Source organism: Myxine glutinosa, chromosome 1 (assembly GCF_964187855.1).
Source record: "Myxine glutinosa chromosome 1, kmMyxGlut1.1, whole genome shotgun sequence".
Classification (NCBI taxonomy): domain Eukaryota; kingdom Metazoa; phylum Chordata; class Myxini; order Myxiniformes; family Myxinidae; genus Myxine; species Myxine glutinosa.
This window is the reverse complement of record NC_136261.1, coordinates 63,001,490-63,026,590: the sequence shown is the minus strand read 5'-3', so window position 1 is coordinate 63,026,590 and position 25,101 is coordinate 63,001,490. Positions and strand designations below refer to the sequence as shown.

At 43.9% G+C, this 25,101-nt stretch overlaps 1 protein-coding gene across 3 annotated transcripts in view; it reads right to left on the bottom strand.

The window, feature by feature from the left end:
• The window catches only part of LOC137424643 (protein mono-ADP-ribosyltransferase PARP12), a 109,898-nt gene that overhangs the window by 71,470 nt on the left and 13,327 nt on the right, over positions 1–25,101 (bottom strand). For all 3 annotated transcript variants that reach the window (XM_068112329.2, XM_078772402.1, XM_078772404.1), the window contains exons 2-6: positions 10,249–10,390; positions 6,895–7,129; positions 5,092–5,208; positions 3,584–3,694; positions 3,334–3,444 (exon numbers count right to left, since the gene is read on the bottom strand). In XM_068112329.2, coding sequence (XP_067968430.2) covers positions 3,334–3,444; positions 3,584–3,694; positions 5,092–5,208; positions 6,895–7,129; positions 10,249–10,390 — 716 coding nt within the window. The remainder of the gene's footprint in view (positions 1–3,333; positions 3,445–3,583; positions 3,695–5,091; positions 5,209–6,894; positions 7,130–10,248; positions 10,391–25,101) is intronic.

Here is a 25,101-nt window from a genome sequence, read left to right as displayed (position 1 = left end):
ACTAGCCGGCATGGATACTACTTCTTTCCATTCTCCCATTAATTCCAGCTCCTTGAGTTTAAGTTCCTTCTGATACTCCATGTCACGTTCCTTTAACTCCCTTTCGGCTCTCCTTTCCTCTGCTCTTTCCTGTGCTCTTCTTTCTTCTTCAGTTCTCCTTTCCTCTGCTCTTCTCTCCTCGAGTTATTTTTCAGCTCTCCTTTCCTCTGCTTTTAAGATTTCCTGGGTCTGCAGTTGCATCTCCATTTTCCGGAGCTCCACATTTTCTTTTTCCTCGGGTAACCAATCCAAGGCTACCTCTTTCCATGTTCCTTGTCCCACCAGAGATTCTGCCACCAATGCCTGCATCTCTGCTTTCTTCATATTAACTCGGACTTCCAAGTTAAAATATTTGGCCAATATCAAGAGTTCCGATCTTTTTAACGCTTGGAACTGTGCTTCATTAGGGGACGCCGCAAACTTTTCTGCATCAAACACCATGGTGACTATCAGTTAACACCTGTTAACCTTCACACTTAAAATTTCAAATATTTTATTTTTTTGAAAAATTTGAGAATGTTAGAAAAATTACAAATTTGGGAATTTTGGGGATGTTAGGGAATTCTATCCCGGACGAATGTTAGGGAATCTAATCAGCAAAGACGAGCCCCCAATTTCCGTTATGTGCTCCTCCCCAGACCCCGGTCACGGTGTACCTCCGAGCCCCGAGAGGAGTCACGGCAGAAAGATGTGTTATTCTGTATGTCAAAGATCAATGGTGAAACCACACCAATTGTTACCAACAAACAAGTATTGTATTAAGATCACACAAGAATAACAGTACAACAGCAATAGTAATCAATTGTACAACCAATATATATTTCCTATGATGGTACCATCAGGTTCGTACAATATAACTCACTGTGCTCCAAGTGAGCGAAAAGAAGAACATTCCCCAATGTCTCTATTCCGGCATCAAGCCAAAGTCGATCCGCTCCAGTGATCGTCAGAACGATGTCCAATCGAGACCAGAATCCCGTTCGGATGACAGTCACAGTCCCACTGCCAAAGCTGCGCAAAGGTGCCCTCAAGGCGACTGGGAAATCACACCCTCGGGTATGGACGTTCCACGGCTCTAAATCGGCGAACCGCAGATTTCCCACTCAAAAGCCACGTTGCACACACACACCAGATTATCGTCTGAATGCGGTGAAAATGGTTGAAGCAAAGTGAAAAACCTTGAGCGATGCGCAAATCTTGCGCGAGGTAAAAATGGCCGACGGCCCGTTCTCGTGGCGTAACGGCACTGCGATGATTCTCGTCGGAATCAACTGCAAAACCTGTCACGCAGGTTTATCTGTCACAGCGATGACAACTCTGTCGCAGGAATCCCTTTCCAGGAAACCCAAAGTTCACTCGTGACCCTCGTTCGCCAATCGTTCGCTCCAAACCCCGAAGCAGCTCGGCTTCTTGTCCGACTCACTCGCTCCGCCTTCTCTTCCTCCTCCTCCTCTTCTTCCTCTTCGTCATCGTCTGGTTCCGGTTTCATTTAAAACATTAACTTTTTTACCTTTTGAAAATAGTAATTTATATTTCCCTTAAACAACAACGATAATAGTACATGGAATCAAAAATGTTTACAGTGGATGAAAACCACAACAACGGAAATGACGAATCCGTAACACATGGCAGTGGCAGCATCATGCTATGGCGATGCTTTCCAACAGCAGGGACTGGGAGACTTGTAAGGATAGCAGAAACAATGAATGAAGCCAAATACAGTTAAATCTTTGCGGAGAACCTGCGTCAGAGTGCAAAAGACCTTAGACTGTGGCGAAGATTTATGTTCCAACAAGACAATGATCCCAAGCATACAGCCTAAGCAACACTTGAATGGCTTCAGAACAAGAACGTGAAAGAGTGGCCCAGTCAAATCCCAGACTTGAATCCCATTGAAAATCTGTGAAAAGACTTGTACATTGCTGTTTACCGACGGTCCCGATCCAACTTGACAGAGCTTGAGCAAATATGCAAGGAAGAATGGGAGAAACTTCCCAAATCCAGATGTAAAATGCTTGTGTAAAATAGATATTTCTGTATATTCATTTTTAATTATTTTATAAACATTTCTAAAAAATAAAAAAGAATCGACTGTGACATTATGGGGTATTATGTATTGAGGACAGAAGGGAGTAATGTTGACTGAGACCAGAGAGGAATGGAGGAGTATTGTGGTCAAGGTATGGCAGGAGATTGGTGCCATCGGACCTCACCCCTTATAAAAGCAAAAGGAGGAAAACAACATGTGTAGATCAGTAACAAAAAATCTCAATTTAATCCATTTTAAATTCAGGCTGTAATACAACAAAATGTGAAAAAGTCAAGGGGTGTGAGTACTTTCTGAAGACACTGTATATCATTTTGGTCCCATCTCTTCATGGTGAAGAATCACTTTTAAAAATTCTTGTATCTGGATCCGGATATGGATCTTCACCAAAATCTAATCAATTTGTCCTTATCACACCCCCAACTTGTCCTTCAAGTATCATCCGAATCCACTCCTAACTTTTTTTTTTAGAAATCATGCTCACCGACAAACAGACAGACAAACAAACAGGGGTGAATACATAACCTCTTTCCACCTTCGTTGGCGGAGGTAACTATTACATCTAAAAAACAACTTCCAACTCGGAGTCGAGATCAATAGCCGCGTATGTCGTATATCAGATCCGGTGTTATCTTCTGTCTCTATGTGAATTTGAGTGCATGCTCTGTGTGACAGCTCCCCCATTAGCCTTAGAAACCGGAGGAAAAAAATACCCAAGGAAGCTACAGACGAGAAGGTTAGGTGAGTTGAGAAAAATAGGCGGTTGGGAGAAGAAAGAGTCATGAGATGGGAGTGAAATTTATGGACATACTTTGGTGGAAAGGGTAAAATAAAAAGTTGACATTTTTAGGTGGTGTGACATGCATATGTCATCCAATACAACTACTCTGCAAATTATGTGATTCAGGGAAAAGGCATGGAGGATGGAAATCCAGGACATACTCACACAGAACACATTATTCATCCTTTTGCTACATACGCATGTGATAATCATGCAGGGAAGGTAGTAGGGGGTAGGGTGGTGTGTTGGGAGAGAGAGAGAGAGAGAGAGAGAGAGAGAGAGGGGGAGGGAGGGGGAGGGGGGGAGGGAGGGAGAGGGAGGGAGGGAGGGAGAGGGAGGGAGGGAGAGGGAGAGGGAGGGGGTGGGTGGTTAACAAGGTTTTTTTCTGTGATTCTTCATGAGACACGAAATAAGAGGGAAAGCTCAGTGTCAATGACAGAGAACAGATGTTGAGATGATGAGTTACCTTTAGTTGCTCCAGCAGCATCGTCCACTTTGGCAATGCTAGCGCGCGGGTGCGGTGATTTAAATCTGCGGTTTCTTTCTTCCCGTGCCTCTGTTCTACAAACATGTTCTCCTGCCATTGGGTAAAGTCACAGAAAAGCATGTTAGTGGATGGTTAACAAGGTTTTTTTCTGTGATTCTTCATGAGACGCTAAATAAGAGGGAAAGCTCAGTGTCAATGATCGAGAACAAATGTTGAGATGATGAGTTACCTTTAGTTGCTCCATCAACATCGCCCACTTCAGCAATGCTTGCCCGGGGGTGTGGTGATTTAAATCTGCGGTTTCTTCTTCCCCCTGCCTGCATTCTGCTGATGCCTTCTCCTTCAAATGGGTTAAAGTCATAGCAAAGCATGTTACCATTTAGTTGAGCACTATTTCAGTACACCTTAACCAAACCCTAACCAGATTGTTCTTGTCACCTACCCCTCTCATCCACCAGGTTCTATCCGAATCCGTACAAAATGTCTTGAGTTATCATGTTATATACAGTGCCTTCAGAAAGTATTCACACCCCTTGACCTTTTTCACATTTTGTTTTGTCACAGCCTGAATTTAAAATGGAATAAATTGAGATTTTTATTTGTTCACTGATCTACACAAAATACCCCAAAATGTCAAAGTTGAATTTCTTTTTTGAACTTTTTAGAGATAATTGAAAAAATAAAGCAAATACCCCTGGGTGCTCGCCTGGTAGAACAAAGCAGTATACTACACCGACTAAAGGTATTTTAACCAGTATGACGGTAATTTAAACCAATTTCTCCCCTCCCCTCCCCGTAAACCTCCTCAGACCCCGATTTTTCAAACGCCAGGAACAAACTATGGTACATCATGGGTGATGAATGTTGTCATCAAGTTTCATCGAAATTGTGCATGTAGTTTCTGAGAAGAAAGCAAATACCTATTTTTGGTGGTCAAAGCTGGTGCCACTTCGACCCCAATTAGACCCCGTTTGTTTTAATGCTGCAAACAAACTTGAGTTGTTATCATCCGAATCCACTCCTAACTTTTTTTTAGAAATCATGCTCACTGACAAACAGACAGACAAACAAACAGGGGTGAATACATAACCTCTTTCCACCTTCGTTGGTGGAGGTAACTATTACATCTAAAAAACAACTTCCATCTCGGAGTCGAGATCAATAGCCGCGTATGTCGTATATCAGATCCGGTGTTATCTTCTGTCTCTATGTGAATTTGGGTGCATGCTCTGTGTGACAGCTCCCCCATTAGCCTGAGGAACCGGAAAAAAAAAAATACCCAAGGAAGCTACAGACGAGGTCAGGTGAGTTGAGAAAAAATAGGTGGCTGGGAGAAGAAAGAGTCATGAGATGGGAGTGAAATTTATGGACATACTTTGGTGAAATGGGTAAAATAAAAAGTTGACATTTTTCTGTGGTGTTCCATGCACATGTCATCCAAGAGAACTTCTCTGCAAATTATGTTGTTCAGGGAAAAGGCATGGAGGATAAAAATTCAGAACAACTCACACAGAATACATTATTCATCGTTTTGCTACATACCCATGTGATAACCATGCAGGCAAGGGAGCGGGGGAGGTAGGTGAGGGTGGTGGTAGAGAGACAGAGAGTGGATAATTTGCAAAAAAAAATTCTGTGATTATATTCATAAGACCATAAATAAGAGGCAAAGCTCAGAATGTCAATGATAGAGAATAGATGTTGAGAGGACAAAGAGATTTTAAAATGATGAGTTACCTGTAGTTGCTCCAGGAGCATCTTCCACTTCGGCAAAGCTTGCTCGGGGGTGTGGTGATTTACACCTGGAGTTTCTTTTCCCCTGTGGCTCTTTTATATTTAAAAGTTGTCCTGTCACTGGGTAAAGCATAGAAAAACATGTTATAATTTCACTGAACACTCTTTAGTGCACAAGCTGTAGATTCATGGAAGATTAAGGTGACAGAGGGTAGGAGGGAATTTACACCATCATGGGCTAATATATAGACACAATGAGGATTACCAAAAAAGGAGAGAGAAGAGGGAAGGAAATATAGCAAACTGCATGTAAATTATGGGAGGGTTAATAAAGAGAAACAATTAATGTTCGGGATGAAGGATGACCTGAGATGGTGGTGCACTGTCAATCGGAAGACCTTGAAGAAAGATTGGGATTAATCAAACTGGGGGAAGAGGTTCTACAGGCCGGAGAAGAGAATAACAAAGGACTGCAAGTGATTGGTGGGCCTGGAAGCTGGGAGTTTCACAAGATGGAGGTTGTTGGAAGGAAGAGTGCATGTGACCTTGAGGGACTGGAGGTTCAGAGGGATGAAAGAGACGAGCAATCAAGAGCTGAGCAAGGAAAATGCAGAGGCAACCAACCTATCTGTGATGGAAGAGGAGCAAGTCCTGCAGTGCTTGTACTTCCTTGTGGGAGATGCCCTGTTGTGTGTTGTTGTTGTTGTATAGCCCCAGACTGTTCTCTCAAACAAGCGTGTGGCACAGAGTCAGCTGATTGATCTCACAGGAGCAACCCAGATATCCCCCACATCCAGGCTGGTGTACCCCCGCCTTTATGAAGTCAGGGCCATGACTGTGAGAGTGAGAGAGTGAGAGAGTGAGAGAGTGAGAGAGTGAGAGAGTGAGAGTGTGAGAGTGTGAGAGTGTGAGAGTGAGAGAGAGAGAGAGAGAGAGAGTGAGAGAGTGAGAGAGTGAGAGAGTGAGAGAGTGAGAGAGTGAGAGAGTGAGAGTGAGTGAGTGAGAGAGAGAGAGAGAGAGAGAGAGAGAGAGAAAGAGGGAAAGGGCCGCAGTCGATGGGGACCAATCGGCACTCTGACCGTGACTGCAGTGCCCTGACGAATCCGGGCTGCAGGGAAGAATGGGAAAGACTTGGCCCCTGACTTTTGCTGGGGGGGTACAACCACCGCAAAGGGGCATCCCTGATAGTTCTGTGTTGCCTGTTGTCTCTGTCTGCATGTGAGTGCATGCTGTGTGTGATATCAGATATCTATTGCTCATCACATTATCTCTACCTGATTAGATCACGGCTGTGATTGGCTAAGTTATCTTGCCATGACATCCATCTCAGTATCTTAGCTTGTGTATGCGATATTTCAAAAATCATTTAACATTTAGCTTTCACATTGCAGATATCTATTAATTATTCATGACATTATCTCAACCTAATTAGATCATGGCTGTGATTGGCTGAATTATGTTGCCATGGCAACCGTCTCAGTAGCTTGGCTTGTGCATGCGATATTTCAAAAGTTGTTCAAGATTTAGCTTTCATATTACACAGATCTATTCTGCATCGCACCCACAAGGCGAGGGATCTAGAGCATCAGCTTCTTGTTGCAAATTATGTCTTTCAGGGAAGACGCAAGGATGGAAATTCAGAAAAACTCATGCAAAATAAATTGTTTCTCCACATCCATTTGGTTAACTGTGCAGGCAGTGGGTGGGGTAGAGAGAGAGAGAGAGAGGGATGGTTTGCATGTTTTTTGCGTGATTCTTCATTCAACACTAAATAAGAGGCAAAGCTCAGCATGTCACAAAATTTACCTTCATCGACAGGGCAGCTTCGAATATTCCTTGCATCATTCAGCAACTGAGGCAATGCTTGAATCATTCTTCCTTCAAACCCTTGTTGATATAATTTTGATTCTTCATCCAATATGTTGTGTGATTTCTTGCATTGCGCTCCGTGAAAGCACTTTGCGCTCACGTGATATTTACACACGTGTAGCTTGAAGCACTTGGTGTTCATACATGTGGAATACATGTATCCAGGGCAGATCTACACAGAGAATCCTTTATCAGCCATATAATCTGATTGTTATTGCATTTTTAGGCAACATTCCCATCAATATTGACATGATGGGTATTAAAAGATCCTCACATTAGTCCAAGAAATGCAAACTTTATTATTTTTAAATTTTATATCTACACATACAACAACAACAACAACAACAACAGGCATTTTAAGGCCACTTCCCTGCAAGAGCGTGGGTTAGCCTTGCGGTCCCCATGACAATCTTCTCCATTTTGCCCTATTTTCTGCATCTCCCCTTGTTAACCCCCTTGACCGCATTTCTTCTTCGACCAGCTTTAGTCGTAATTGTCATGGTTCTCTTTTTGAGGCAATGTTTTTATGGCCGGATGCCCTTCCTGACGCCAACCCTTTTAGTCGCCTCTTACGACACGCAGGGATACGGTGTACCTATTCTAAACCTGGGTACGATTTGTTTGGCGGCTTCGAATTTACTACACATATTATTGGTATAAAATATTATTGATTTGGTATAATCAAATTGATTTGATTGATTGATCAAATTGATAATTGATAATCAAATCAAATTGATCAAATCAAATCAATCAAATCAAATCAAATCAAATAATTGATAATCAAATTGATCAAATTGATTAATTGATTTGGAATTATTATTATTGGTATAAATTAAATATATTATTGATATAAAATATACACATATTTTATATCTCCACATATTATTCGAAAATATAGTTTTCTCCTACTACATTCTTCACCAATGCATCCTCCTCTTCTGTTCTCCCCAGTGAAGCTCGTGTACCCCACGGCCGCATTCTGGTACCTATACTCTTCTCTGTTTACATAAACTATCTTACATTCCCAAAACAACCATCTGCACAACCTTTTGGATGATTCCTGTCTTTTTCATATAGTCTCTCATTCCAGGAACAGGAAAGGTGTGATTAAATCACTGCAATCAAATGGAATAAAGTCTGTTCAACACCTAGAAGAAACCTTTTCACCCAAATAAGTGTTATCTTTCTGTGTTCATACAGAATGTGTAAAATCCTCCAACCTTTTTTCTGATAAATGAATAGAAAATCTCCCGGCCGGCGACCCTGAAGCCGATGAAACACAGATAACTCCACCGCGCAACGAGTTGCTAATAAATCACAGAGGTTTCAATAAGGTTAAGTGTCAAATCCTGCTTTACCTTCCCAGCAAATTGATCATCCCAAATAAGGACTGTGCTTCCCAACGTGCCACCTTGATCAAATAAGACTGAGCATTACCGTAGATGGACACACCGACTAATGGCTACCGATGTCGGAATGGCAGGGATAAACTCCCTGTTACTACACACTATGCTTAACTAATGGAGCTGACAACCGAACAGTTTCAAAAAGATTTCCCCTAGACTCTGTCTTTTGCATCTGAGAAGGTGGAGAAGGTTCTTTCATCCCTCGACTCTGATTCTGCCACTGGACCAGACGGCATCAGCTCACGTGTCCTACAAACCTCCTCTGCTGCTCTTGCACATCCTCTCTGCCCTTTTCGCCCTGTCATCTAACCAAATACTCTCATAGCTAAAGTGCAGCACTCAACGGAAGCCTTTCATCTCCTCTCCCTGTCAAAGCTGGAGTGCCCCCAAAGCAGTGTTCTGGGCCCAGTCCTATTCCTAATCTTCATCAATTATCTCTCTGACTCTGTAAAATCCTCTTTATGTATTTGTTCATGACTCCCCCTTCTGCCAATACATCTCTCATCCTTCAGACAGGCAGGCTGCAGCCTCTTTCCTCCCTTCAGACATTGACAAAATCACAAGCTGGTCAAACACTTAGAATATGTCTTTCAATGCTGACAAATCTCACACTGTCACTACCTTTCTCCAAAAGGACCATGTGATCTACTTTCTTCCCTATGCTCTTCAGTAGGTTCAGTCTTTCAAACACCTGGGTCCCATTATCAGCCATGATCTTTCTTGGGCAAACAATATTTCAAAGGTGGCCTCCAAATCAGGACGCTGACTGGGCATCCTACATTGTACAAAGTCCTTTCTTGGTGCACCTGATCTCCAATCCACCTTCAAGGCCTTCATCAGCAGCTTGATGGAGTACTACACTCACATATTGTTCAGCTTGATACTGTGGAGATCAAGGCTTTTAAGATTACTGGTATCTCCTGCGATGAAGCTGAGTCTATGGGCTTATCCCCCCGCCATTGCAGACAAGTCGGTGGTCCCTCTGTCTTCTACCACCTCCTTTTCGGTCTTACTCCCTCTGCTCTTTCTGTGCTTTGCTCCTCCCCCTTCCCTATCCCCCCTTCCCCCCCTTCAGGTTTCTGCAGAGCTCTCAAAGTCCACCATCAACCCCTTCTGGTGAAACTACCTAAATTCAGGATCAATGCTCACCTCAACTCATTTGGTCCTCCTCAATTCTTCATTCGCGTTTCTTCTTCTTCTTCTTCTTCTTCATCCATCCTTCATCCTTCATTCTCTTCATTCTTCATTCTTCATCCAATTCTTCATCCTCTTCAATCTCATTATTCCCTCCTGATCTTCAAGACAGCTGTTCACCACCATCTCAGATTGTCCCCAATCCAAAACCATGATATTTTCTACTCTTGTTACCTCCAACCAGATCGCTCCTCCTTTTTATTTTCCAGTTTTCACTCTGTATCTATCTTGTCCACTTCATGCATGCATGTTTTGATGTTTTTGTATCTTAAATCCTGAACCGTTCAGTGTACTAGTTTCTTCCACAAGCCTCGACTACATATACATTTTTTTTGACTTTCATCACATTTCAAACCTCACCACCCTCTCTGACCCTCTCTGCCATCCACCTTTCTGCAGTTCTATAGGCTCATATTTGGCCAAGGATTGTAGGACCACATATTTCAGTCCAAATTTTCTGCTCGACTTCCTGTGGAATTACCTTCTCACCTATTTTCCCAACCTAACTATTATCTTCAGGCCTAGTGTCAACCCATTTACTTCTTAATTATCCATTCTCCACTCACTTCCTCCTTTTTGTCCAAGATTCATCTTTTAATGTGTTCATATTCTAACCTAACATTTAGCTATTTCACAAATCTCAATTTATATATAAAGTACAAAACACATTTGTTGAATCATTCAAACCCACCTCAGGAAGCAAGAAGGTGTCGTTAATCAACAAAATACGCTGCAGTGCAAATATGTCTTGTGTTTCTAAACCAGGTTCAGCTTCCTCGAGGATAACTTGGTTATGTGTATCAAAGAAGTCATGTGAATACCTGCACCTGCCCCTGATACAAGACGTAAAAAGTGGGTTAGTTATCACAGCACAAATGGTTTCATTTTACTATTTGTGTTAGAAGGAGATTTTTTTTAAACCTACATTTTTAAAGCAGAACTATACGTTGAAGGTCTGAGTGAGGATAGGAGAGATAAATTCAGTAATAGAATGCCGTTGATGATAAAGTGAGCACCTTAAGGAGTGTAAACAGATACTCTAGTACCTTCAGAAAGAATTCACACACCTTGACTTTTTTCACATTTTGTTAGGCTACAGCCTAAATTTAAAACAGATTAAACTGAGACATTTTTATCACTGCATCTACACACAATACCCTATCTACACATATTTTACAAAATAATTAAAAACGACATCCAGAAATATGTAATTTACATAAATAATCTGCTACCTGAGTCAATACTTCGTAGAAGCACATTTGGCAGTGATTACAGCTTCGAGTCTTCTTGGGTATGTCTGTAGCAGCTTTGCACATCTGGATTTGGGGAATTTTTCCCATTCTTCCTTGCAGATTTGCTCAAGCTCTGTCAAGTTGGATGGGGAGCATCAGTGAACAGCGATCTTCAAGTCTTTCCATACATTCTCAATGGGATTCAAATCTGGGCTTTGGCTCAAGGACTTGCACATTCTTGTTCTGAAGCCATTCCAGTGTTTCTTTTGTCTGTATGCTTGGGGTCATTGTCCTATTGGAACATACATCATTACCACAGTCTAAGGTCCTTTGCACTCTGAAGCAGGTTCACCTCAAGGATTTGCTTGTATTTGGTTCCATTCATTGGTCCCTCTATCCTTACAAATCTCCCATTCCCTGCCACTGAAAAGCATCCTCATAACATGATGCTGCCACCACGGTGCTTTAAGGTAGGGATGGTGTTAGATGGGCGATGAGCAATGCTCAGTTTCCGACAGCCGTAGCACTTTGCATTTAGGCCAAAGAGTTCAATTTCCATCTTATCAGACTACAGAATATTCTGCCTCATGCTCTCAGAGTCTTTCATGTGCCTTTTTGCAAACTCCAGGTGTGCTGTCATGTGCCTTTTTCTCAGGAGTGGCTTCCCTCTGGCCATGATCCCATAAACCCTCGATTTGTGAAGTGCTGTAGAGACTGTTGTCCTTCCGGCATGTTCTCCCATCTCAGCCAAGGAAATATGTAGTTCGGTCAGAGTGGTCATTGGGTACTTGGTCACCTCCCTGACCAAGCTCCTTCTTGCCCGGTTGCTCAGTTTGGTCAGACGGCCAGCTCTAGGAAGAGTCTGTGTTGTTCCATATTTTTTCCATTTTCTGAAGATGGAGCTCACTGTGCTCTTGGGACCTTTCAACATTCTAGAAATAGTTTTATAGCCTTCCCCAGATCTATGCCTCCACAAAGTTCTATCTCGGAGTTCTACAGAGAGTTCCTTGGACTTCATGGTGGAGTTTCTTCTCTGACATGCACTGTCACCTGTGGGACCTTATATAGAAAGGTGTGTTTCTTTCTAAATCATGTCCAATCAATTAAATTTGTCACAGGTAGACTCCAGTCAAGTTGCAGAGACATGTCATGGATGATCAAAGGAAATCGGATGCAGCTGAGGTCAATTTAGAGTGTCATAGCAAAGTGATTGAATACTTGATCACTTAAGACATTTCAGCTTTTCATTTTTAATTATTTTGTAAATATTTCGAAAAAAAAATTCACTGTGACATTATGGGTTAATATGTGTAGATCAGTGACAAGAAATGATTTAAAATTAAAGCTATAACACAACAAAATGTAAAAAAGTTAAAGTGTGTGTGAATACTTTCTGAAAGCGCTGTACATAATATAGTTTTTGGCACTTTCTCTCAATGGTGAAGAATCACATCAAATTATAGTATCCTGATCCATATCTGGATCTTCACTATAATCTAATCAATTGGTCCTTGATACACACCCAACCTGTCCAAGTTTCCTCCAAATATGTCCATAACGTTTTAAGATATCCTGCTCACATTCAAGCATACAGACAGAGAGACATGAAAACATAACCCCCATCCACCTTTGGTCGGGGAGGTAACAAACAGGAAGTTTACATTTCCATTTCACAAAAGAAAGGAAGAAAAAACAGAAACATTTATATCTGCAGCCTCTTACAAATAATGTTCCATACAAAACATTTCACAAAAAATTAGCATTTTTCTTATACTTTGCAAATTTCTCACCTACAGTCATGGGCAGGCATATTGGCACCCTTGCACTTTTTTGAAATAATGCACCATTTCTTCCGGAGAATTGTTGAAATTTAAAAATCTTTTGATATCCACATCTATATTTCTTTGGTTTTCAATGGAACAAAAAAAAAAAACCGGAAAAAAATACTAAATCTTAGCTTATTCCACACAGAAATCGTAAAATGGCCCAGACAATATTATTGGCACTTTTTTAGAAGTTGTTAGAAATAATTAGATTTCAAGAAGGTGATTCTCCTTTACTTTGGAATTGAACTCACCTTTGGTGAGTTGCAGGTGCCTGCAATATAAAAAATCCCTCTTTGAAAAGAAACCTTTGAAAAGAGAAAAGGAGTCATTGTGCTGTTTTGAGTCACTGTATGTACCACAATGGGCATGGAGAAAAGAAAGAAACCCAGAGAATTGTCTGAGGAGGTCAGACACAAGATTGTAGCCAAGCATGGACAATATCAAGGCTATAAGTCTATCTCCAACGACGTTGATGTTCCTGTGTCCACCATACACAATGTTATCAGGAAGTTTAAGGCCCATGGCACTGCAGCCAACCTCCCTGAACGTGGCCGCAAGAGATAACTTGATGGAAGATTGCAGAGAAGGATTGTTCGAATGGTGGAGAAAGCACCTCGATCAACTGCCAAACAGACTCAAGCTGACCTTCAGACACAATGTGCAACAGTTTCAACTCACACCATCCATCGCAAACTCCATAAAAGGGGGTTCTATGGTCGGGGACCCAGGAGGATCCCACTGCTGAGAGAGAGACATAAGAAAGCCCGATTGGAGTTTGCCAAAACACACCTGAACAAGCCTAAATCCTTCTGGGTGAATGTCCTGTGGACAGATGACACAAATTAGAACTTCTTAGTAAAGCACATCATCTCTTTGTTTACAGAAAACAAAAGGAAGCCTTCAAAGAAAAGAACTCCTTCCCTACAGTCAAACATGGAGGAGGTTCAGTGATGTTTTGAGGTTGTTGTTCTGTCTCTGGCACTGGGTACCTTGAATGTGAGCATGGCATCATGAAATCAGGAGATCACCAAGGCATTTTGGAGCGCAATGTTCAACCCAGTATCAGAAACCTGGATTTCCGTCGAAGGTCATGGGTCTTGCAGCAGGACAATGACCCCAAACACACTTCAAAAAGCACCCAGGAATAGTTCAAGACAAAACGCTGGACTGTTCTGAAGTGGCCAGCAATGAGTCCACATCTAAATCCCGTTGAACACCTGTGGGGAGATCTGAAAACAGTAGTTGGGAGAAGGCACACATCAAATCTGGGAGAACTGGGGCAGTTTGTACAAGAAGAGTGGGCCAAACTGCCAGCAGAGAGGTGTAGGAAGCTCATTCATGGCTATAGGAAGTGCTTGACGGCAGTTATTTTGTCCAAACGCTGTGCTACCAAATATGAAGGTGTCAATAATTTTGTCAATGCCATTTCTTTTTATTTTCTGATTTAAAAGTATATATTAAGTTCTGAATCAAAAACAAAGGTTCTGTAATATTAACATTGAAATAAAGAATTGTTGAGACCAAATAATTTTGTCAATTTCAACCTATTTTTGGAGAAAATTGTGAGATATTTGCTAAAAGTGCAAGGGTGCCAATATTTTTGGCCACGACTGTGTACACCATTTTGCTTCGAATACCAATCGCTTTCCAGTTATTGAATAAAAATCTCAATATAACTTTACTCGACTTACTATAAATATTATAAACAACAACAGAACATCCCCATCATCAATTTTAATGCCATCAATTTTCCTTTTTCATATTTTGTGCAATGCCACCTTTACCTGAGCAAACAGGAAATTAGCAAGGAGAGTATTTGAGCGAACATGTGAGAGGTCTGACCCTTAAATAAACACACAAGTATTGAAAGCTAATCCCAAATTTACAGCACAGGTTGTAAGAAATAGAAACAAGAAGGGTAACCTTTAACATTTAAATGTGAAAATTGTTTTCAGGATTATTACAAAATGGACACTCGTCCCACAAAATATTTGAAAACTGATGCAGTACGTGATTGGAAGGAAGAATACAATATATGATCCTCCACTGAAGATCGCCTCGTCATGACGACACAGGAGGGTTGGGAAATAATGAGGATAAGAGCTGGGCAACAGGTGTCTCCATTGAATCTTTTCTGTGCTGATTGCCATTGCAGGAGAAGTTTAATACAGCGCAGATGGAGATCCTTCTGCTTCGGAAAACGTGGGTGTACACACTGTACAGTACAATTAAACCTACACTAAAGGTACAATGAGACGGGTTTGCAGGAGAAAGATGAACTGAGAGTTCAGGAAAGATAAGAATGGATAAGTCTGTACCTGTTCTATTTATTTGGAGACTTTGCTCCCAAAGAGGTGGACATTGTGCATAAGTATGAAGTACACAACATAACACCCATACCACAATCCTAAAGAATCAGATGCCCACCAGATTCACCAGGGCGTCGGCCTGAAGCCAGCTGTCAGTTTCATTCCAAAGATCCCCAACAGATTTGATGCCTTTATCAACCAATTGCTGAATGAAGTACCTGTCAGTCGGCATGTCTCTGAGATCGGAATTGTAAAACAAAAGTTCTACAAAGAATGTGCATTTATAAAGAACCCAGAGAGAGGAGAGAGGAGAAGATCCCAAAGATCCATCCAAAAAACAGGGTACGGTCATAGCCCAATTATACAGCCTTGTGCAACAGCGACAAGCTACATTGACCCATCGTACACAACATACAGTGCATTCAGAAAGTATTCAGACCCCTTCACTTTTTTCACATTTTGTTATGTTGCAGCCTTATGCTGAAATCGTTTATATTAATTTTTTCCCTCATCAATTTACACTCAATACCCCATAATGACAAAGAGAAAACAGGATTTTAGAAAGTTTTGCAAATTTATTCAAAAGAAAAAACTGAAATATCACATTGACTAAAGTATTCAAACCTTTTGCTATGACACTTGAAATTTAGCTCAGGTGCCTCCCATTTCGCTTGGTCATCTTTGAGATGTTTCTACACCTTGATTGGAGTCCACCTGTGGTAAATTCAATTGATTGGACATGATTTGGAAAGGCACACACCTGTCTATATAAGGTCTCACAGCTGACAATGCATATCAGAGCAAAAACCAAGCCATGAGGTCGAAGGAACTACCTGCAGAGCTCAGAGACAGGATTGTGTCGAGGCACAGATCTGGGGAAGCCTACAAAAAAATTTCTGCTGCATTGAAGGTTCTCAAGAGCACAGTGGCCTCCATAATTCTTAAATGGAAGAAGTTTGGAACAACCAGGACTCTTCCTAGCCTCTTCCAACTCTTCCAACCAGGACTCAACCAGAACCAAACTGAGCAATCGGGGGAGAAGGGCCTTGGTAATAGAGGTGACCAAGAATCCGATGGTCCCACTGGCTGAGCTCCAGAGATCCTGTGTGGAGATGGGAGAAACTTCCAAAAGGACAACCATCACTGCAATACTCCACCGATCTAGGCTTTATGGCTATTGGTACACGGAATCTTGCTGACTTTATATTTTCCATGGTACACGGAATCTTGTGGTGAGGCTGTTGCACAGAAACAACTTGCTTTCGTCTCGTGGAAAGCAAATCCAACGGAAGGAAATCTCATTTCCTTTCACAAAGCCCGAAACAAGTGTGTGTCCACCCTCAGGAGAGCCAGCAAACAATATCTCTCCGTTCTCAGGACAGAACTCTCTTATCTGTCTCCCTCTTCCAAATCCTGGTGGCATCTGGTCAAATCTGTTTCCGGTGTTTGTTCCCCCTCCATCCCCTCCCTCACCTCAAACAGCCACACAGCTGACTCCGCATGTGAAAAAGCTGAATGCCTCAACTCTGTTTGCCTCTAAATCTTGTGTCCCAAACCCATCCCTCTCTGTAGCCAACATACCCAGTCGTACCCAGCTGCTCCTGGACTCTGTGTCCTTTCCTCCTGACAAGGTGTAAAAGTTTCTGTCAAACCTCGACTCTGATTCTGCAACTGGACCTGACGGCATCAGCCCACGGGTCCTAAAATCCTGTTCTTCCGCTCTTTCACTCCCACTCTCTGTTCTCTTCACCCTCTCCTTTGCTCAAGGTCATCTGCCATCTGCTTGGAAATCTGCCAACATCACCGCTTTGCACAAAAAAGGTGCAAAAACAGATCCCAGCAACTACAGACCAATCAGCCTTCTCCCAATTATCAGCAAAGTCATGGAATCCATCATTGCTTCAGATATGAAATAATTCCTCTTCTCCAATGGCTTGATCTCTGATCATCAATTTGGTTTCAGACCTGGTCACTCTACTCTGGACATGCTGCTTCTGCTTTCTCAACAATGGATGGAGGTCCTCAATGCCAAACATGAAATTAGAGCTGTCTCCCTTGACATATCACGTGCCTTCGATACGGTCTGGCACCCCACTCTGCTCACCAAACTCTCCTCTTTTGGTATCCATGGAAATCTCCACGCATGGCTGGCGGACTTCCTCTCTAGTCATAGTCAACGTGTGGCCCTGAATGGGTTTCTCTCATCTCCTCTTCCTGTTCAGGCTGGAGTTCCCCAAGGCAGTGTTCTGGGCCCTGTGCTTTTTCTGGTCTTCATCAATGATCTCTCTGACTCTCTTGAAAATCCTCTCTATCTCTTTGCTGATGACTCTACTCTCTGTCGCTCTATTCTTCATCCCTCAGATCGGCAGTCTGCAGCCTCCTCACTCTCTGCAGACCTGGACAAAATCACAGATTGGGCAAACAAGTGGAACATGTCTTTCAATCCTGACAAATCTCACACTCTTACGATGTCTCTCCGAAAAGACCGACTGGACAACCCTCCCATCCACTTTCTGAATAATCCTCTCCAAGAAGTTCTGTCACTCAAGCTTTTGGGTCTCACTATCTGCAATGATCTTTCCTGGGAAAACCACATTTCAAATCTGGCCTCCAAAGCCAGTCGCCGACTGGGCATCCTCCGTCGTGCGAAGTCCTTCCTTGGCACACCTGAGCTCCTCACCACATACAAGGCTTTCATCCGCAGCTCAATGGAATACTGCTCTCCCCTCTGGGCTGATGCTCCTGCCTCACACCTTGCTCGTCTTCACGCTGTTGAAACCAAAGCATTCAGAATCATTGGAATCTCCCGCGATGAAGCTAACTCCAAGGGCCTCTCACTCACTCACCGCAGGCAGGTTGGTGGTCTTTCCGTCTTCTACCGACTCCTCTCTGGCCTTGCCCCCCCCCCCCCCCAGCTCTCTCTGGGCTCTGTCCCGCAAATATTCCTACAGGTCGCACAAGATCTGCTTGCAACCCTCTTCTGGTTAAAATGCCAAAATCAAGACTCTCTGCTCACCTTCACTCCTTCTTTCCTCTTTTCTCCCGCCTCTGGAACAAACTCCCTCACTCTCTTCAATCCCACTCCACCCTCCAGGTCTTTAAAACAGCTGTTCACCACCATCTCTTATCTTCCCCCATCCAAAACCTTGATCTTTTCTACCTGCTAATTTCACCCCAAATCCACTTTTTTTACATACCAACTTCTGTCCTGGAAGTCCTTGGTGTCCTTGTGTTTTATACTTCTCCCACCCCCCCCCCCCTTCCCACGCCTCCTCCCCCCAAACCCTCTCCCTCCCTCACATCTCCCTGCTCTTAAATGTTGTGTGCTTTCAAGTGTTTGTGTGCTTCCCCTTCTCTTGTCTTCCGCTCCCTCTTTTTATATATTTTGTTTGTCTGGTTGATTTGTTTGTAAAGTAAATGTCAGCTCTTTCACGAGCCTCGATTCAGTATACAAAAAAAAAAAGAAACAAAAAAAAGAGTGGCCAGACGGAAGCCTCTCCTCAGTGAAAGACACATGAAAGCCCACAGAATCTTGTTTCTCACAGTCTGAGAATCCTTTAGGTGCTTATTTTGCAAACTCCAATCAGGCGTTCATGTTTACAATATATATATATATATATATATATATATATATATATATATATATATATATATATTGTAACGAATTTGAGAAGTGTAACGGTTTTGAGAAGTGTAACAATTTTGGAGAAAGTGTAACGAATGTGAAAAGTATGGTTTTGTTGTGTGTAACTGACCCTCGTAATGGAAAGAATGGTCGCAGCTCGTCCTCTTAGTTAATTCCATAAACCTACACACAGGACACGATATATCTTTTTAAATAGTTTATTTCCTTATTCTATGTAGGCTAAATATGTGTTTCCCACTAGATTGACTCTGCATTGCATCAAACGAAATAAAGCGTAGGCCCCTCCGATGATCCATGGCAGCTCAAGTGCCAGGGATTCCCCCACTTGAGCTTTGACAGCAACCGTTTATTGCAGTACTGAACTGCTGTGCAACGTGACGGCGCCTTACCTGCAGCTGCTGACCGTTTTTCGCCATTTGCGGCCATTACGAACAAGGGGAGTGGCTAGAGAAGACGGGTCGCCCCCCTCGTCATAGGGGGGAGGAGTAAGTCGGCCCCGCTCATCCAACCCAGAACAAGGGGGTTTGGCTAAGAGAGGGCGGAGCCCGAGAAAGTGCGCGAAGGTTCAGTGAGAAACCAATATAAGCCGCCGCGGGACGCACTCCACCCTCTTGCTCAGACCCCGTCCTCTTGCTTGCTGTCGCTCGTTGTTGCTGGGGAGAAGGAAGACGCCTGAACGAGCAGGTGTGTGCGAGCCATCGTGCGACCAGCTGCGCTGCAGCTAAGGGGGCAGCTAAGGGGCCGCAGGCCACGAAAAGGACGCGCCAGGCAGCAATCCACGCTGGACCCTCCATTGCCTCCCAAAACAACCATCCATCCTCAAGCCATACCTGCCTGCAATATCCCCCGTGTAAGTGTGAACGTCGTCTGTCTTGAATGTTGTCCTGGGGTTTTTAAGTAAATTGAATAGTATAAGCTAACGATTCACTGTGTGACTGCTTCTTCCATCCATTGCTTGTAAATAACTTTGATCGCTCCTTCTTTTTGCTTGTGTGTATAATAAATCCTGTTATTCCTCCATACTCTGTCTTCTTCTCTCTTCCTCTTTACATTCGGTCGCTTTAGAGGTTTCCCGATTGAATACCTGTGGCGCGATTGGTCAACGTTGGGGGAGTCGGGCTAATCAGGGATCCTGTAACGGTCGCGGTTGACCATCCGCTCGGCCCAAAGTAACATCTTGTCCGCGACCCGTAACAATATATATATATATATATATATATATATATATATATATATATATATATATATATATATATATATATATATATATATATGTGTGTGTGTGTGTGTGTGTGTGTGTGTGTGTATTAATATATATATAAATATTGTCGTGGGGCTCGCTCAGTTTCAATACGCCACGGATGGATAATCGAGCTTAACGAGGCGTTTCCAATTCAATGGCGGATCGATACACGAGCCGAGAGATTGGGGGAAAATGCCGCGGCTTACCTTCACGGCCCGATGTCTTCAATCTGAAAACCAATTAAATCAAACCAAAACGGAGTTTATGTTCAAAAAGTAAATGTGGCTTTATTGCCGGACTCTAAGAACAAAGGAACGTGCCGGTAAATAACTATAATCCTAAATTTGGAGGTCCCCGCACAAACTTCAGATACAAAACAATGGGAGAGGATGAATAAAATAAATGTCTCGTCGTGTTGTGGAATGTGGTGCGTTTTATCTGTCTGCTGTCGTCTAGGCCCCAAACTCATGTCCGGATGCGGCTCCGTGCTTGGCGGGAAGGCGGCCTCAGTCCGCTTCGTTCATGCGCCCTGCTGATCAGCGCACGCCGCTCGTCAGGCCCTGCTCGCACGATTGTCGCTCCACCGTCTTTCATCCAGCAGGCAAATTCGGATCGTAAAGGAAGAGGTCCAAATGGAGATGAAAATCACGGGCAGAAGGGTGGTCCAGGCAGGAAGAATCAAGGAATGAGAAGGGCAAGGGAAGAGATCCGGGCAGGAAGGAACCAGGGACGAGAGAGAGCAAAATGTCCACTTGCCATTCGTTTTATCGGTCGTCTTCTGACATCACTCTCTATCTCCCCCAACCAGTGCATCGTTTCTTGGTGGTCTTTCGCGCCTTCTCGCATCACCAGCGCTTGTCCTTCAATCAGCGACCTGCTTCTAGGTAGTGGTTTTGCGCCTTCTGCACCGATTGGATGTGGTGTCATTGGTTGGTGGCCAATCAGTGTGTCGCTCCTTTACCTTCCTTACCCCAATCACGGGGAAGCTTTTCGTCCCTTCCCCGACCAATCACACGTCCTTCCCTGCTCTGCCAATTGGTGGCCTGCTCTTTGCTTGCCTCTCCCCTGGCCAATCACGAGTTCTCCCTGGACGTGGCTCTCAGCCTGCCCGGCCGATGTTTCATCACCGCTGCCTGTGTATTAATCCGGTCAGTCTTATCGTCTTGTGGTGGAGGAGGAATTAATTAATGTGGTGCAAATGGGCCTATCTAATGTATAAGAGTGCGTTGCCATACGGGACACAGGTATGTTCACAGAGGGAACGACACACAATGGAGTCTTATCCTTATTTCCTAGAACTATTTATCATGCCCCATTCCTTGTAATGGGGACGAAGACACACCTTAATCCAAACAAACCGGCTAAACAAACTTATTACAGGTGAGATTTCCTATCCGACAGATGAAGCATGATACCTATGTAGATATACCTAAATCTATATGTGCCTACCCCAAAATTGATAACAATATATATTGTTACGGATCTCTACGTCGGCCCTTTTCCCCTTAAGAAGGGGGGATTAATCCCCTTGTTTGTGACTGACCGACGTGAGTCCTGAAGTTGCCCAGCTCCCTCCTGGGGAGGCAGGTGAGCAACCTCGTTCGCGACCGTGGACAAGATGTTAATTGCCGAGCGGATTAGCAGCCGCGGCACGAACCATTAGCAAGTAACTAGACTCGATTCTTAACGTTGGCCAAATCGTGCCACAGGTATCCAATGGGGAAATCACTAAAACGAAACGGATGTAAAGGAAAGAAGGCAGAGTAAGGAGGAACAGGAATTTATTACTAACTATTATGTACACAATCAAAAGTAACCAAGGAGAAGGAAAGATACGAAAATAAAGACAGAAGGATGGAAGGACCAGAAGACACAGTGCAAATACTAACTTATCTAAACAGGCTTAACTTATACCCCAGGGACAAGACACACAAAACAAACTCACGTACACAAATGGATGAATGAGGGCAGGAACGAAAGGCTGGAAGGGGAGGAAGGTTCAGTGGGAGCTTGCTCCCGCACGGGACGTCTGGCTCGACCTCGGCGGCCACCGATCCCACAGCAATCGGTTCCCGCGTAGCAGCGGGTCGAAGCTGCGTGTCACAGGGGGGCTGGACTATGGAGGTCTCAAAGCTGCGGTTTGTTCCTCAACTTTCGCAGTGCTCACTCCTCCACTGAACTTGACTTTGTTGCTCCTCCTCCACTGAACTCTCAACAACAACCACTGCTCCTCCTCCACTGAACTCTCAACAACAACCACTCAACTCTCTCCCGGTGGACTGCGGTGGGAGGCTTCGGGCGACGGGTTTTATAGCGCCACACCCTGGAACGTTCGCGAAACTGCCCGATCGTTCTTTCTCCGCCCTCTCAAGCCAAACCACTCGTGCTTGGTTGGTTGATCGGGGTTGGCTCACTCCTCCTTCCTATGACGAGGTGGAGACACGCCCTTCTTCTCCGAACTGACCGCGTGCTCAAGGGAGGGCGAATACAGTTGGCAAATGCGGTTGGCAATGGAGGCTTTGGGAATGGAGGCTTTGGGAATGGAGGCTTTGGGGAATTTGAAAAGGGAACTATCTTATGTCATTTGGTACAATGCAGAGTCAACTAGTGGGAAACAGACCCTTAAACTACATAGAATAATAAATAACTATTTAGAAGGGTATATGATGGCCTACGTGCTTGCGATGGAGTAACTAAGAGGACGACCTTTGACCTTTACACACAAAGGAGGTATTTACAAGGAATCATTACACTACTTAGAGGGTGATATTTACACAAAGAAAAACACAGGATTCTCAAATCCGCAACAATATGTATGTATATATGTATGTATGTATGGATGTATGTATGTATGTATGTATGTATGTATGTATGTATGTATGTATGTATGTATGTATATATATATATATATATATATATATATATATATATATATATATTGTTGCGGATATGAGGACTGTATATTTTTTTGATTGTGTAAATTATTATTATTGTTTATTCTGCGCCCCCTGCCTCCGGAGCTGTGTAAAGGTGAAAGGGCATCCCATAATTAGTCCACAAGCATACACGTCAGCCAAATAATAGAATACCCCTGTTTGATTGTTATATCTTATTCTGTGTTTTAGAGTAAGGCTGTGTCTCCCATTAATTGAAGTACTCCATTGCACCAGTGAAAGAGAATAGATCCCCTTTCATTCCCATCCCCAAAATCTCCATTTCCTTTCACATCCCCTTTCGTCATTGCCGAGCCGCGATTGCCAATTACCTCCCCTCCAAAACCACCATTGAACAAGTGCCCGCCCGTCGTCATCAAGGGGGGAGCCAGAGGGTCGCATGACCAACCAGGGCCGAGGTGAGCACACCGATGGGCGTGTCCAAAAGGCCGGCGGCTTGATCGCTGGAGGCACTATAAAGGCGCGCGCGCAAGAAGAGTGGGGGGAGTCAGAGTCAGTCAGAGAGTCAGTGGAGTCGGTGGTCAGTTGGTTGCGTTGGTTGCGGTGAGGAGTCGGTGGTGGTGGTCAGTTGGTTGCGTTGGTTGCGGTGAGGAGTCGGTGGTGAGGAGTGAGTGGACCAAGAAAGAGTTGAGGGTTGGACCAGACGCGTCAGACGAGTCCTGGCAAAGCACGCGACGTCCACAGCAGCCACAACAGCAGCTTGGGGCCTGAACGGCGGTTTTGAGCAGGGCCGCAAAGGAACGGCGGCTGCTAAACGCGCCGATCGTGCTGCAGGACCCCCTTGGACCTTCCTCTCCCTCCAGCCATCCACCTCCTGCCTTTCCACCCTTCTTGTGTACGTGAGTTTGTTTTGTTTGTTCTGTCCCTGGGTTAATTAAGTCTGTATAAGCTAGTATTTGCACTGTGTCACCTGCGTCTTATGTGTTGTAAATAAACTTGATTGCTCCTTTTTGCTTGTGTGTGTACAATAAATCCAATTACTCTTCTGTCCGTCTTCTCGTCTTATTCCTTTTCCTCTTTGCATTTCGTCGTTTTAGTCTTTTCCCAGATTGGGCAGCTGCGGTGCGATACGGCCAAAGTTCTGGGTGAATCGGGTGAGTCGGGGATCCTGTAACGGTCGCGGTTGGACCATCCGCTCGGCCCATCATACCATCTAAACCGCGATCAGTAACAATTGGTTGTCAGGAGTTGGGATTCGGACCTGGGACTAAATTTGTTAGGCCCAAATTTTGGAACACCAATTGTGTTATTACAGTAACAATTGGTGTCGGGAAGTGGGATTGGACCCGAAGCGCGCCTAACGCGCTCAAAATTACAAAATACCGAAATTGCTTTTGTTTTACAAAACCCGAATTTTGAAATCGCGCCATGGCTGGTCAAGGCGACGGAATGCCGGTGGGAGAGATAGACGGGGTAGAATCGACCCAGGACCTCGGGGAAATGTATGTGGAGGAAGGAGAGGAGGAGAACATTGGCAATGTGGTTGAGGGGGTATCAGATGCACAAAATGGCGTCCTCGCGCACGTGGGTGTAGCGGCACCAAATTTAGCCGCGCCCGTGGTCGCGGCAGCCGAGCCAGAGATGCCAATGAATTTGGACCTGTTTATGAAACAGATGATGGCCTTTATGGTAAAAACAGACGATAATTTCAAAGGGACGGAAAACAGGATAGGGGGCCAAATGGGACAAATGGGGAACCGGATGGAGGCTCAGAGTGAGCAATTGGGGGTAATGAGGGACGAAGCGAGGGGTACCGGTGAGGGATTAGACAAGAAATTTGGGAAGTTAGACGATAAATTTGAGGGGTTAGACAACGGGATAAAAGAGGTGAAAAATGGGTTAATGGGGTTAGAAAATAGGATGGAGGACAAATTGCGGGAAATAGGGGAACAATCTGCCCGGGAAATCAAACGAATGGGGAACCAGATAGAGGAGGTAAAAATCGGGGTAGAAACCAAATTGGATGCTCAGAGGGATGAATTGGGACAGATGAGGGTGGCATCTACAAAACAGATGGAGGAGATGAAAGAGGGGATACGACGAGGTGTGAGTGAGGAGGTCTCGGGGCTACACGAGGAGGTGAAGCGAGGTGAGAAGCGTATGGAGAAAGAGGTGAGAAATAATACGGCTAGGTTACAGGGGGGAATAGAGGGTCTGACGGAGGGAGTAGAACAGCTGACAGTAGGACAAAGGGAATTAGCGGACCAAGTGGAAAAGAACACGGCAATAATCGGAGGGTTAAAGGCGACACAAAAAGAAATTAAAAACGAATTAATAGCGACACAGAGGCAATGTCAGATGGTACGTGAGGGGTTGACGAAGAAGTTGGACGAG